The sequence below is a fragment of the Humulus lupulus genome, chromosome 4 (genome assembly GCF_963169125.1).
Source record: "Humulus lupulus chromosome 4, drHumLupu1.1, whole genome shotgun sequence".
Taxonomy (NCBI): Eukaryota; Viridiplantae; Streptophyta; class Magnoliopsida; order Rosales; family Cannabaceae; genus Humulus; species Humulus lupulus.
The window spans coordinates 20,739,044-20,754,260 of record NC_084796.1 but is presented as its reverse complement, the minus strand read 5'-3'; the positions used below and the strand labels follow the sequence as shown (position 1 = coordinate 20,754,260).

At 33.5% G+C, this 15,217-nt stretch overlaps 1 protein-coding gene across 2 annotated transcripts in view; it reads right to left on the bottom strand.

Annotated features, from left to right (window-relative positions):
• Positions 1-6,004: 6,004 nt before the first annotated feature.
• Positions 6,005-15,217, bottom strand: part of LOC133830150 (callose synthase 10) — a 28,630-nt gene continuing 19,417 nt past the window's right edge. For both annotated transcript variants that reach the window (XM_062260075.1, XM_062260076.1), the window contains 27 exons: positions 15,132-15,213; positions 14,860-15,020; positions 14,642-14,762; positions 14,132-14,229; positions 13,950-14,040; positions 13,690-13,850; positions 13,483-13,592; positions 13,252-13,386; positions 12,848-12,916; positions 12,585-12,756; positions 12,040-12,154; positions 11,102-11,221; positions 10,822-10,937; positions 10,647-10,730; positions 10,047-10,159; positions 9,876-9,928; positions 9,621-9,797; positions 9,476-9,523; positions 8,913-9,071; positions 8,390-8,503; positions 8,206-8,294; positions 7,941-8,099; positions 7,729-7,831; positions 7,221-7,340; positions 6,967-7,017; positions 6,705-6,887; positions 6,005-6,607 (listed from right to left, as the gene is read on the bottom strand). In XM_062260075.1, coding sequence (XP_062116059.1) covers positions 6,371-6,607; positions 6,705-6,887; positions 6,967-7,017; positions 7,221-7,340; positions 7,729-7,831; positions 7,941-8,099; positions 8,206-8,294; positions 8,390-8,503; positions 8,913-9,071; positions 9,476-9,523; positions 9,621-9,797; positions 9,876-9,928; positions 10,047-10,159; positions 10,647-10,730; positions 10,822-10,937; positions 11,102-11,221; positions 12,040-12,154; positions 12,585-12,756; positions 12,848-12,916; positions 13,252-13,386; positions 13,483-13,592; positions 13,690-13,850; positions 13,950-14,040; positions 14,132-14,229; positions 14,642-14,762; positions 14,860-15,020; positions 15,132-15,213 — 3,241 coding nt within the window. In that variant the 3' untranslated portion in view covers positions 6,005-6,370. The remainder of the gene's footprint in view (positions 6,608-6,704; positions 6,888-6,966; positions 7,018-7,220; positions 7,341-7,728; positions 7,832-7,940; positions 8,100-8,205; positions 8,295-8,389; positions 8,504-8,912; positions 9,072-9,475; positions 9,524-9,620; positions 9,798-9,875; positions 9,929-10,046; positions 10,160-10,646; positions 10,731-10,821; positions 10,938-11,101; positions 11,222-12,039; positions 12,155-12,584; positions 12,757-12,847; positions 12,917-13,251; positions 13,387-13,482; positions 13,593-13,689; positions 13,851-13,949; positions 14,041-14,131; positions 14,230-14,641; positions 14,763-14,859; positions 15,021-15,131; positions 15,214-15,217) is intronic.

Sequence of the window (15,217 nt, the reverse complement as noted above, 5' to 3'; positions counted from 1 at the left end):
ATTATAATAGTTATTTATATTATAATTATTTATATTGTGTTATTTATAATTATAATATTTTTATTTATATTATAATTATTTATATTGTGTTATTTATAATTATAATATTGTCATTTATATTATAGTTATTTATATTGTATTATTTATAATTATAATATTGTTATTTATATTATAATTATTTATATTGTGTTATTTATAATTATAATATTGTCATTTATATTATAGATATTTATATTGTATTATTTATAATTATAATATTTATGTATCTTTAATTTAGTAGATATAAATATTGTATTTATCATATTGCGTTTAAGTATTATATAAGATATGTGTTTCCTATAATCTTAAAACAGATTATTGTTTAAATATAATATTTGAATGTTAGATATATTTTGTATTATTATAATGTTTAAATATATCTATTAGTGATATTTCTATATCTATATATTGAAAGATATTGTTATTGCGAAAAGTTTGTTTGAACTTAAATCTCACTAGAGAAGTTCTGGGAACTGAATATTTTCAAAGAAACTAGATTGCTGAGGCAGGGGCTAGACCCTTCTCCTAGTATTCTTTGGAAATTATCTAGTAGAGATATTTGAGACTGGATAAATACTCAAAGAAATATTCTACGAGAGGCTAGACCACGAATGGTTGGGTTTTTAACCCTTCCAGGCTAACCTAAGAATTTTCTTTAAGTTTGATCTAATAAATCTATCAGCCATGGTGTCTGGGATAAACCTAGTCAATTCCAACCCAATGGAGTGGTGGATTGATACTGGTGCCACTCGGCATGTATGCTCAGACAAGAGTCTGTTCAAATCTTTTGAACAAGGAGATAATGGCGAGAAGATTTTCATGGGAAATTCTGCCACATCTAAAATTGCGGGTCAAGGAAGTGTGATCCTTAAAATGACTTCTGGAAAGGAGCTGACTCTGAACAACGTACTGTACGTACCAGAGATCCAGAAAAACCTAGTGTCTGGTTCACTGTTGAACAAACACGGATTCCGAATTGTATTTGAGTCAGACAAAGTTGTTCTATCCAAAAGTGGAATGTATGTGGGAAGGGGTTACGTAACTGATGGGTTGTTTAAACTCAGTGTAATGGTTGTTAAACCAATAATCAATAAAGTTAATAACTCTTCCACTTACTTGCTTGAGTCTTCCAATGTTTAGCATGGTAGACTAGGACATGTTAATTGTGATACTCTACGAGATTAATTAACTTGAATCACATACCAAAATTCAACATTGATTCAAATCATAAGTGTGAAACCTGTGTTGAAGCAAAACTAACAAGGTCTTCCTTCAAAACGATTGAAAGGAATAATGAACCCCTAAATTTAATCCATAGCGATGTATGTGATTTAAAATTTGTTCAAACAAAGGGAGGCAATAAGTATTTTATTACTTTTGTCGATGATAGCACGAAATATTGCTATGTGTATTTGCTAAAAAGCAAAGATGAGGCTATAGAGAAATTTGTTCTCTATAAGACTGAAGTTGAGAATCAACTTAACAAAAAGATTAAGGTGTTGAGAAGTGATCGAGGTGGTGAGTATGAATCACAATTTCGTGAATTCTGTGCAAAAAATGGAATCATCCATGAAACCACTGCACCTTATTCACCTCAGCAAAATGGTGTTGCTGAATGGAAAAATCGTGCATTGAAAGAGATGATGAATGCGATGTTGATTAGTTCCGGATTGCCTCAAAACATGTGGGGAGAAGTTATCTTATTAGCTAATTATCTTTTAAATAAGATACCCAAAGAGAAAGAAGATAAGACCCCTTACGAGTTATGGAAAGGAACGAAACCTTCCTTCAAATACTTAAGAGTGTGGGGGTGTCTTGCCAAAGTGGTTATACCTTTACCAAAAATGGTAAAAATAGGTCCAAAAACTATTGATTGCATTTTCATTGGTTATGCACATAATAGTAGTGCTTATCGGTTTTTGGTGTATGAGTCTAAAATATCTGACATACATAAAAACACGATAATAGAATCCAAAAATGCGTCATTCTTTGAACACGTATTTCCTTGTAGATCAAAAGAGGATTCAAGTTCGTTAAAACGAACACATGAGACTATTGCTGAAAATAGTCAGGATCAAAGTCAAGAATGTGAGGATGAACCTAGACGTAGCAAAAGAATTAGAACAGAAAAATCTTTTAGTCCAGATTTTCTGACCTATTTTCTAGAAGGTGAACCTCAAAGCTTTGATGAAGCTGTGAACTCCATTGAAGGCTCTTTATGGAAAGATGCTATTAATAGTGAGATTGAATCCATACTTCAAAATCACACCTGGGAGTTAGTAGATCTTCCTCCAGGATGTAAGCCTTTAAGGGCCAAATGGATTTTCAAAAGGAAAATGAAATCTGATGGTTCAATTGATAAGTATAAGGCACGGCTTGTAATTAAAGGTTATAAGCAGCGTGAAGGCCTTGATTACTTTGACACTTATTCTCCTGTGACGAGAATAAATTCCATTAGGATGATACTTGTTATTGTTGCGTTACGCAATCTTGAAGTACATCAAATGGATGTAAAAACTGCTTTTCTAAATGGGGATTTAAATGAAGAAATTTATATGGAACAACTCGAGGGTTTTTCCTCCCCATGAAAAGAAAGAAAAGTATGTAAATTGGTGAAATATTTATATGGTTTAAAGCAAGCACCAAAACAATGGCATGAGAAATTTGACCAAACTATGTTGGCAAATGGCTTCAAAATCAATGAATGCGATAAATGTATTTATGTCAAAGAAACAGATAATGACTATGTCATTTTGTGTCTTTACGTAGATGACATGCTCATTGTTGGAAGCAGTGATAAGATGATCAAATCTTTCAAGAGTATGTTGAACTCGAAATTTGACATGAAAGATATGGGTCTTGCAGATGTCATTTTGGGGATTCAAATCTCAAGGACATCTGATAAGATCATTCTAAGTCAGTCACATTATGTGGACAAAATTCTTGAGAAATTCAACAAAGAAGATTCTAGTGTATCCAAAACCCCTATAGATTCGAGTCTACATTTGTTCAAGAACAAAGGGGAGAGTGTCTCTCAGGTAGAGTACTCTAGAATTATTGGAAGTCTAATGTGCTTAATGAGTTGTACAAGACCTGATATAGCCTACGCAATTAGTAAACTGAGTAAATACACGAATAATCCAGGGTCTGACCACTGGAAAGGAATAACAAGAGTACTTAGGTACTTACGATTTACTCGTAGCTATGGGCTGCACTATACTAAATATCCAGCAGTACTTGAAGGGTATTGTGATGCTAATTGGATATCTGATATGAAAGACTCAAAGTTTACGAGTGGATATGTGTTTACACTCGGTGGTGCAGCTGTATCATGGAAATCTTCTAAATAAACGGTAATAGCTAGATCCACGATGGAATCTGAGTTTATTGCCTTAGACAAGTGTGGCGAAGAAGCTGAATGGCTTCGTCAATTTTTAGAAGATATTCCAAAATGGCCTAAACCAGTGCCAGCTATTGGCTTACATTGCGATAGTCAATCTGCAATTGGTAGGGCACATAATAATATGTATAATGGTAAGTCTAGACATATACGTCGTAGACACAATACCATTAGACAACTACTCTCAACTGGAGTTATCTCTATTGACTATGTGAAGTCAAAGGATAATATTGAGGATCCGCTAACCAAAGGGTTAAATAGAGAGTTGGTTGAAAAATCATCGAGGGGAATGGGTCTAAAGCCCATGAATGAATAAAGTCAATACAGTAGACACCCCACCTAGTTGACTGGAGATCCCAAGATCTAGGTTCAAAGGGACAACTAAAACTGTAAAGACTATGTTGGATCACTGTGGGGGTTATCCTCATTGTCCATTCCTATGATGAAACAGTGATAACTGTAAGGAAAAGGTTAAGCTATGCTTTTAATGATTTCTTATGCGTCGAAATGTCGAGCAGAGTAATACGGGCTACTCTTAATTAAGAAAATCATCTATGTGAGAGAGAAGATGGGCCGCTTCTATAGGGATTGAATAAGGGCTCAATTCCTAGAATATCTCTTGTAGAACCAGGGAAATGTTCAGGGCCAAAACGAACATAATCTTGAGAACCAATATATGTCAGGAAAGATTCTTGTGTGTGGTATATCATCGTTTACACGAACGGCAGAACAGTTCAAAGACATCGCGTCTACTGGTTAGCCAGTAAAGTAAATATACTTACACAAGGGAAGGTTCAAAGGGTAACACCTACCTATCCTATGTGGGTTTCTAAACGTTGAACTCTATCACCTAGGTCTAAACCATCTGTTGGTTATTCTTGTGTCAGTTTTCATTCATGTGGGGGATTGTTAGAAAAAATCAGTAATGAATAGTAATTTTTTGTTGTCCCACATTGTTTATGAATGAAAAATCTCATTAGGGAAATTCTATAAATAAGACCTAAGTGGTCTTAGTTTAATTACACCAAAAACATATACATATATATATTTGTCTTCCATTGAAGATTAAGATATATATATTTTCAATATTGTTTTTCCCCTTTTTACTCTTTAGAGTTCTTAGATCTTTGTAGTGTGATAGAGTTCGGGCATATTTGGTTCGGCGAAGTAATTGAGTTACTTGTCGTTCACTGTTGTATCCTGGGAGATAGACGTCGAAACTTCGTAGAGGCGGCAAATCTGTTTTAAGGAAACTGTCTGTTACACAGGCCTCGGCTTTTATTTTGTTCTTTATAATTATTGTCTAACTTAATTATAATAGTTATTTATATTATAATTATTTATATTGTGTTATTTATAATTATAATATTTTTATTTATATTATAATTATTTATATTGTGTTATTTATAATTATAATATTGTCATTTATATTATAGTTATTTATATTGTATTATTTATAATTATAATATTGTTATTTATATTATAATTATTTATATTGTGTTATTTATAATTATAATATTGTCATTTATATTATAGATATTTATATTGTATTATTTATAATTATAATATTTATGTATCTTTAATTTAGTAGATATAAATATTGTATTTATCATATTGCGTTTAAGTATTATATAAGATATGTGTTTCCTACAAGTTCATACCATTGCTTCTCAAATCATCATTTAGGTCATAAGGGCTCCCACATATCTAGGAACTCCATCTTTTAAAATGTAAATATCAAGCCTTTGAATGTAAACCATTAAATATAAAAATAATTTAGATATTGTGGATTTTCTTATCTAGGTACGTTTTTGTTTCCCATTGCTCTTAACACATATACATATACATATAGCTAGCATTAATACCATGTGATGTTGCTTTTTCTTGTATCTCTATTGCAAGGAAGTGTATTCATTACTAGGTTGTTGCCAAGTAAGTATAATTTATGTATAAATATATGTATAGTCGAAGGGTGAGCAATTAAAAAGAAAAATTGCAAACAAAAATGTTGAATAATACCACGAAGAAATATACTTTTAAATATATGTTATAAATTATTTTTCCCCATTATTCTTCACGTTTGAATAAGTTTGTAGAGACATTATATTGATTTCTCCCTAAATTCCAATTTTCAAAATGGCATCATATATATGTTGCATTAACTTTTAAGGTGAATATGCTTAATTATCTCAAGTTAATAGTCACCAACCAATGAAAGAAGTTTAGTTCCAGTGTGATTTCTCTGTATTCCGCTTTACATCGTTACGTTTTGAGCAAGGGCTATGGGATATCTAATTCAAAAATTGGATAATGTTAAAACTAAATGTATTTAGTAGCTAGTTTTAGTTAAATAGTCTTAAAAGTGTGTACTTTTCAAGTTAGATTTTAAACAAATTTGTAAGATATTTTAAATAACATCAATGTATACTATTATATTAAAAAATTGGATTATAATTAAAGCACATGCAAAAACAGGTAGGAAAAGAATGCATATTGACAAAAAGGTGCATGCGCTACATTCACTCCCTTAATAATTTATATATATATATATATATATAAATAAAATTATCTCAAAATTTTCAATAATACCAAATGAAGTAATTAATTCTTCAAATATACTATTTAATTACATTATGGAAGAAACATTGAAAAAGGACCAGTGAGCTTGATATAGTATCAAAAAATGGTACACTACTCGACAATTGCAAAGTGGGAAGGGTCTTGCAATTTGTGATCATCTCAAAATACAAAACAAATTAACAAATGAAAACTAAACGAGAATATGTCAGAAACAGCCTACAACTTATTTACAACAAAATATACAGCTACAACAACTTAATGTCTAATACTTGCAACTAAAAGGGTAAAAAAAGAATAATGATCGCTACTCAAATGAACAATTCATAAAAAACGCAAGAACGACCAAACTGATTAAGCATCAACATTTGCTTTGTTTCCGGCAAGAATAATGGAGATTTCCAAACCACGGCTAAAAGCTTGATTGAAAAGAAGTCGAGACTGAAATGTGGAGATGAATGGGAACCATGACAAGAATGCTATAGGAGCAAAGATGAGCATACCCATTGCAGCATCATACATTCTGGCAAACTCGCGAACAGAGTCCCACAACCCGAGACTCCAGACAACCCTTTTCCAAGTCACAGCCAGCTGTGTTTTCGGCGCAAACAAAAAGATAAATTTTTAATGATGCAAATAAAACAAAATAGTAGCACCATGTCCACGTTGATCAAAATAAACGACTTACACAAATTATTGCCCAGCCGGTTGGAATAAATGCAAGGATGCTAGCAAACAAGTCTGGTATGGAAAGATCCGTAAATATGACAACTAGGGCTAGCGCTGCAATAAGTCCCAAGGATGTGACACCTTGTGTAAATCGAAGCACTAGCTGAAAGTTGGCTGATTTCTTTGGACTGTAGGTAAAAACCTGCAACGTAAAAGGACAAATAATTGAGTTTTCACAACATATATCAAGTAGGCTGAGAAAAGAGAGAGAGGACTAATACCTTAAACACCATGACAATGACAAGTAACACGACCCAGGAAAATCCATAGATCTAGACAGGATAACAAAAGCAATTGTCAAGATCAATGAGGATTGAGACCCGTAAATATTAGCATATCCCAAAATCTAAAGAAATACTTCTATTTCAACTGCTTTATATATTTACGTATGCATGTATATATAGCAATAGGTGGAACCAACTACTAAGTACACTATAGGTTAAAAGAGTGTGGGGGAGGGAGACATGAAGCATACCGCAAGTGATCTTTCTTTGGCAGTGAGGTGGAGCTTGTACACAATGCCATATTGAAACATGAAGAACCTCAAACTCAAAATGGTTTCCAATATACGACCTCTCAGTGTTTGAATATGCGCCTGCACCAAGAACAAAACAAAGTACCAAATAAATGAGATAGCATTGGATCATTCGCATCATTTTAGAGCTATAAATAACAGGGAATAAAAACAAAATGTTCAATCAACAAAATGACCATTCAGATCCTTAGCTGCAAAAAATATTAATCTTCTAGCAAAAGAAATGGCACAAAGCAACATTTAACTCCTGGATTATTTAAAGGAATCACTATTAAACAAATTATATATCTCTATAATGTTTTTGTCCTCTTCAATCCCTAATGCAGCACAATGGATATAGTAAAATAATTTTTTTTTTAAAAGGAAAAATCATTGGGTCTCAGTATGGCTGGAAACAGAAAAACAGAAGGGAATTAAGAAGCAAATTGTAATACGACAAAGTGCGTACCAGCTCTTCCTCCCACCAAGATTCCCAGCTATCATCTCCTTTCACTCCTACACCACCCTTATAAAGAAGCCAACTGGTCCAATCATCAAAATCCTCCACCGTTCTGTTTAATCAAGGGTTTTGCCATGCATAGGAAGTTTAACACAGCTAGAACATCATAAAAGATTAACATAAAAAGATGCATATGTGAGCAAATATAGTAGATTACTTACTTTTGCCACTCAAAACCAGAAGGATTGAAGATATAGGGTGCAAAGAGCCAAGAGATGACCAGAAACCAACTACTAATAGTTAACAAAACAAATGAAACAGCCCCACCGGCAGTATACCCATATGCAATGTAGACTATGAGGAGCAGAGCCACTTCAAGCCTGTGAAGATTAGTTTGTAAGAGTTTACCTTTCATTTATATATAAATATATAATTAAAGAGGGAGTGGGGGGGAGGGAAGCTATAAGCATAGTAATGATCACTCACGCCTTGACAAAATGACTTCTTGAGTAGAGCCTGTAATTGTCTGCAAACTTGATGTGGCGGACAACAAAACCTCTACCAGTTGCCCGGTACTGTTGATAACAATAGAAGTGTGAGTAATCATTTTGTTTCCATGTACAAAAGATATTCATTAACCAGAAAATCAGATGATCAAATAAATACATACTTTTGCACCTCCATGGAGAATCGTACGTCCAAAATAGTGAGTTCTAGTTCCTAATGAGAAAGTGAAGAACACAGAACATAATTGAAGCTGCATTGTAATAAAGCTGAAAACTGCCTGCAAATATTTAAGAAAAAGCACAAAGAATTAGAATAGAAAGCAATCCACAGAAAAAAAAAACAATTATAATAAAGATTATGGTCTTGGTGCAGATGCAGTTGCAGATGTAGCATGATTAATAATCAAATTCATCTTAAATGTTTAGATTTACTATTTGAATGCCCCACCCTTATAAAAAGTATATGGTCTTGAATCTCTTGATAACCAAATATTATAATCTTCATAGATTTACAGCAAAAATTAGAAATCAATTTACACAATTTTATTTTCTTTAAAAAACTATTTTTGGTTTTAAAATACAAGAGAATCAGCAACATCCATCCACACAAAGAAAGTAGCCACACTATAATCATACAAATTGGTTGAAAGTAAATCATGACATCATCATGATATGACTTGGACTAACCTTGAGCAGTCCCAATTCAAGTATAAAACCCATAATCATCGGAACTGCTGTAAAAATTCCAATCTGGACCAAGAACTGTGCATTTAAAGCAGCATCCAGTGCTGTGCTACCCAGTTTTTTTGCTTGCTTTGCAATTTGTTCATCAAGTCCAGAGAAAGCCTAAAAGTAATGGCAAAAAAAATCCTCCAATAAGAAAAAAATGAAGAAAAATTCGTCAAAAAGTAGATCATCCACAAAATTTGATGAAAAAATTATCCAGGACACTGTTAAATTTGTCTTGGCATAGCTTATACATAAGCAAATCATCTCATTGTGAAATCAACTGAAAATAAATTTTCTTGTTAAAAAAGTAGGCCATCACTTTAACGAATAACAAAGCTCAAAATCATAGTGTCCCCCAAGTAATTGAGGTGCCTCCCATATTATCAGAGAACTTCAATGATATTGTTTTCATCAACAACAACACCACATAATTAAAACATGGTAAAATCTTTAAAAAGCCAAAGCTACAGAATCATTTTTGATAACATGGATATCAAAGCAGAAGGAGGCATTTAAGTTACCAGGTAAACCCTTCCATACAAGAATATGTACACTGTGAGCACTGTCATCTGCATCAAGTAGAAATCACCATAAGAAGATTACAGCAACTAGAAAGCAGGGTTAATTTATTTGAACTGACGAATAGAGACCAGTAGAGAAGCGCACCATAGTACAAACATAGAATCCGACAGTCGTGAAGAAGTAAGAACACATTCTAAAGAAATCAAAAAGTTGTCCAAGTCTGTATACATCTCTACTAAGAACTTGTTCCCCATTTCCACCGGCAACTTTTCCTTCAAACAGGGCAATCTGATTCAGACCAACATCCCTTCCTTTCCCAACCTGCACATAGCAATGTATCAATAAACCAGAACTGGAATCTATCGGGGGAAACAGGCAGAAGAAAATAGTATATTAAACCTGAATGTACTCATGGTGCGTGATGTTGCCTTGCCTTAATGTTGAGTTGAACCCTGCAGTGTTTTATTTTCATCAAAGACAAATTAGATATTAACAGAAAATTAAATCAATTATGTCCATGCATCAACTATAGGCACAGAAATAAAAAGCAATTGCCAAGTTCACACCCACCAGCAAAGATATCTTCACTAATGTTGATAACACGAGATGCCTTGCTAATGCCACCTCGAGTTATGTGGAATACACGGTCGAATACATCAGGATGTCCATAGTGCATGCGAACTCTGCAAGATTTTATAATAATAACAATAAATGCAATTTACAAAAACTCCCACCTTCTACTTATTTTATGTAGTATTCAATAGTCAGAAGTCATTTTCTAACGATTAGGCTCTACAACACAAATAAAACCGACGATTGAAAAAAGATACATCGTGTTGCTATGGAAATGAAATATGCTAAGAATGAAAATTGTAGATTTTACTCTAGCAAATAAATATTGTCAAAACAATATTAGCTAACAGTAATGGTCGTACTCAGTCAATATCACCATTCCCAAGGTAAAATGAAAAAAATATTAAATAGTATTTTTTGGAATGATTTATGTGAAGATTTGGATATAGAAATCACTTTCTTGAGACATTATGAAAGCACTACAAATAAAATAATTTTGCAGGATCAATAGCAAGAAACAAAATAAAAAACTTTCATTTGATGTTAAAACAATCTTTTAACACGCTTATTTTCCCAATGCAAATAAGTGCTACTTACTTGAGAGGACTTGCCAAAACACGTTGCCCCAAAGTAACAAAGCTGGTTTCTTGATTTGACATAAACCATGCTAAGGATGAGACACTGTACAAACATGGATGTAAGACACAACTATCAGGGAGAAGAAAGAAAAAATAAACAAAAATAATTATATTTGAAAAGAACCCAATCAAACCTTCCTGTGAAGACATGCTCTCTAACACCAAGAATAGTTGGAGGCCGGAGACCATGGTTTCTATGAAACTCCTCAAGAAGATTTCTCATCTTCATTGCCTCCTCAAGGTAGTTGTCCTACAAAACCAGAGAATTTCACTCATTGTTTTCACTGTTGGATAAGAATACGATCATAAATCCATACAACATACTGTACTAACCAACACTACAAAAATTATTTTTACACAACCTGGCAAAAGATACCTATGAAAGTGAAAATTAAATACGTACAAATATCTCACCTGATTCATGTCAATAGTTTGAACAGCCTCCCCACGAGTGAAAACTATGGCATGGTTTTGGTTTTCAGGCTTCCCTTCGCCAAGTTTTGGATCTCCAGGAAGTTTGATCGAGTATACTTCCTGCACATAGAAATTAGCAAATGCACATGTTAACAAAACCAGGTCAAAGGAAGCTCTTTCAAGCCATTTAAAAAGAATACGTTAAAGGAAAGAACTTGCAATGCATTGCATGCACACATCAGCCACACAAATTCAAACACACACCATCAGTAAAAGGTACAAGACCACACAGGAAAATATCACAGCAAGGAATTTCAACTTTCATTTTTTAAGGTAACTTTCATTGTTTTCAGTAATAATCTTTATTTTATTGTCTTTTTTATTACAAATTTTAGAAAATAAATAATGAATTTAATTGATAAATATATATATATATATATATTAGAACTAAAATAAAAAATACACAAACATGCTTAATGTAAGTAGAGCTTACGTAAACAAAATACTGTGTTACGACAAAGTCTATCACATCAATTCAAACATACAATACCAGCAACAGAATTTTCCTTCAGCACAAAGATACCAAAGTGGCCACTAATCAACTACCAGGAGCATAAGTACTTAGTGTCAGACCCATAAAAAGCATTTCAATATGCCTGTTGTTGGCTTTTGACCAAATAATTTGACACCCGATTTTCAAAGTAAATATCAAGCTAACCAAGAGATGTAGGTCGAGTAGGCATGCCATAATTTGTTTCAATGAGTTCGATTCAATGCCACACAGAGACCTACCTAACAATTTTTTCAGAGTTTCTTGCCTCCCAAAGATATTCAGGCTCAATGGGAGGACACCTATACGGTCTCATTCACATTAGAACCAATGCATGAGCTACCATTAACAAACAACAGAATACCAGCAATTGAAAGCAATGACTTACCTGATCTTTTCCATGTATGTCAGCTTTAACAAGCTTAGAATAAAATTCTTTTGGACCCTTGCCATCAGCACCACCATCCTCAACATGTATGAAAGCAACTCGAAGTGCCTCATTCCTAAGTAAAAAATCAAAGAACAAAATAAATAGCTACTAATTAAAAGCTTGATTTTCACAAAACTAAGAAACTACTGTCATCATCACTGTGCAAAGCTAGGTTTTTGAGGCAAAAGCTGACCCTAATCTTAAATAAAATGCTGAATCTACTGTCAAAATCTACAAGTGACAACTTATGCAGATTAAAAATCTAAAAGTAAGGACTGTCTAATATACAATTTGAACTTCTATTTTCCTTCCAAATGTTCAAGTGCTCATCTTTTTTCTTTTCAAATATAACACATACTTTAGCCATTCTAGTTTCTCCTAGAAAATGCTTCATTAAAATATATATATATATATTCCACGTGCACAAGTCCAAGGACAATAAGAGGCCTCTATATTGTTATCCTACCAACGCAAGATTCTGCAATCTTTCAAAGGATCAATACCTCTGCAATAAAAGAGATATATCAGCAGCCTCTGGTGCTTTCCTCTGCTTCTGTAGGCCATAAATTTGGCATGACACAACATAGGTAAACTTTATATCTGCTTGCGCCCGCGATTCACGTGACAACTCAAAACCTTGACTTGTAGGGATGCTGCCTTGAGAATATCCATCAACTACAGGTACAGGAAAATTGTGACAAAGTGGCAATAAGTCCTTTATCCAAAAGAGGAACGTAATGTATTTACAAGTTCCAAAAGAAAATACCTCCCAACGATCTCTTTTCCAAATAACTCTGTAACATTAAAGCCCTTCTATAATACATCATACCACGCACTGCAATTACAAATCATAATCTCAGAAAAAACTAATGTAAAAAAGCATTATTCTGCTAATAATTTGCTCTTCAAAAAAAATTACAAGAAAAGAAACTGGTATTAGTTAGAAAAATACAAGTGGCAGGGTGGACAATAATTCCACGCTAAACAAAGAATTACAAGAGAGGATTCAAACCCTTAACCCAATAAGAGGATTTTTTTATTTTTAATTAAAAAATAGAAAAATTGCTGGAAAAGGATAAAAGTACATAATTAGAGATTAAGCCGCCCTCAAATCAAAAAGCATAAAACAGAAAGAGATATATATGTGGTAGTCATAGCAAGGAATCAAACCAGTCCTAGCCAGAGTCTGGCCCCGGTAAGATACCCAAAACCGAAGCTCCAAAGCATCGCTTGAACTTTTCTGCAATTCCGCATCAGCAGTTGAATCGGCCCGACCAATTCGTTCCAAGAAATTCTTCCATTCATCTAAAATAAAACCAATTATCAAAGCAGAAGATTGTACTAGAAGATGAGTAGTAGAAAGAGAAAACAACTCAAATGCAGAGAGATGAAGAAAGATACCTGGAAAAATTTTCTGAAGGTAGAAAAGAATTGATATTCCATCTTCATTTTCCTTTTGCAATTCAGAAGAACTATATAGTACAGTCTCACTGTAGTAAGGGGTGAAGACACTATTCTCAAGCACAAAAAATAAAAGAATTAATGATTCCATGCAGAGAAAAACAAAATCAGCTTATATAACATAGAACAACTTAAACTCATATGTACCAGAAAGGGACCATCTCACTAACTGGCTTGGCTGAAGGCATGTCCATAAATAATGAATTTGTGAAAAATTCTAATCTTCTTCTTGCTTCAAGGTTCTTGGGAACATTAGCTGCGGAATCTTTTACAGTAAGAAGAAGATGCAGCCGCTTCACTAGCTCTTTCTGTGACCACCCAAAAAGGAAAAAGAAAAAGAGAGGCATAAATGCAAAGGACATAACAGAAAAGATGCCCATGGTCGCATTTTCACCAAGAGAACTTACAGCTTCTGTATCTTTGGGCCATTCTATCCTAGAAAACAGGCGCCCTTCATTTCTTGCTCTGGCTAAAATGTTCCATGTATCAAGTTGCTCCCTGTAGTCGCATATACAAGGAACCGGATGAAAACCTCAAGGATCTCAAAGGTGTTAAGCCAAAGAGAAACTAATGTGCATAAATCGCGTACCTTAAATCAGGTGACAGAAGTTGATCTGTGACAACTTCATATAGCTCGTACACAGCTTTTGCAGCTCCTTTAGAAAGATCAGGATCTTCATTCCGTAACTGGAGCATACATTTGTTTGCATTGAAGTTATAAGATATTAAAAAAGATTAATTGAAATAACGACTATAGCTAAATCAAGTATTCCAAATCAACAAACTAGTGCTAGTTTTAATAGAGAGGCCACTTAATATAAAGATTTGATACACGCACAAAAGGCTGACAGTCATCAAGGACTATTAAACAGGAGATATTCTTCTCACCAAACATATTTTAGCAGCTTTCGCTTAACTTTTACCGAGAGTTATAATGAAAGAATCAACGTACTAAAAGAATGAAATGACCATACTACAGAATCATGGTACCAAAACATGGCATCGTACTACTACTACCAACATTGTAATTCAACTCATGCATATATGTGTTTTCTTCAGAAACAGAAACTTTGTTAAAATGATGTATAAGGTAATGTACCAGGAGCCCAGTTAGAGCAGTAAATTTTTTTAGCACCACTGGAAGCTTCTTAAGAGATAAGGTTATAACAAGTGAGCCTTCCAATATACTGTTATTTATCTCACGGTAGATCCTTTCAACCCTAGTATAAAGGTGAAAAAATACAAAAGGGTAAATCTGGGGTGGTCAAGAAAATAAAATCCACGAATGTATTACAAAGGATGCAAAAAGATTCATACCAGAGTCTCCCTTCACCATCAATAAGAGAGTATAAGAGTTTTTCAATACTGCAGTAGCATTCCCGAACTGCATATGCCATGTATTCATCTCTACATATTCTATTCCAAAGATCTGCTTGTGTATCTTTACAATCCAAGGCCAAATCAATAGCCAACAAAATCTAATGTACAAAAAAAAAAATTAAATAAATAAAACCCAAAATGACATCTGAGTTTGTGATTGAAATGTGTTGTCACAATCTTTGCCAAGTAAAATCAGATTAAACTTGCACCTTACTACTAAGAAGAAACAAAGGCCACTGTACTAATCCAAGACTTCCTGTGTTGCTAGGACAAGAAAGCAAGTCCATCTCCCTGA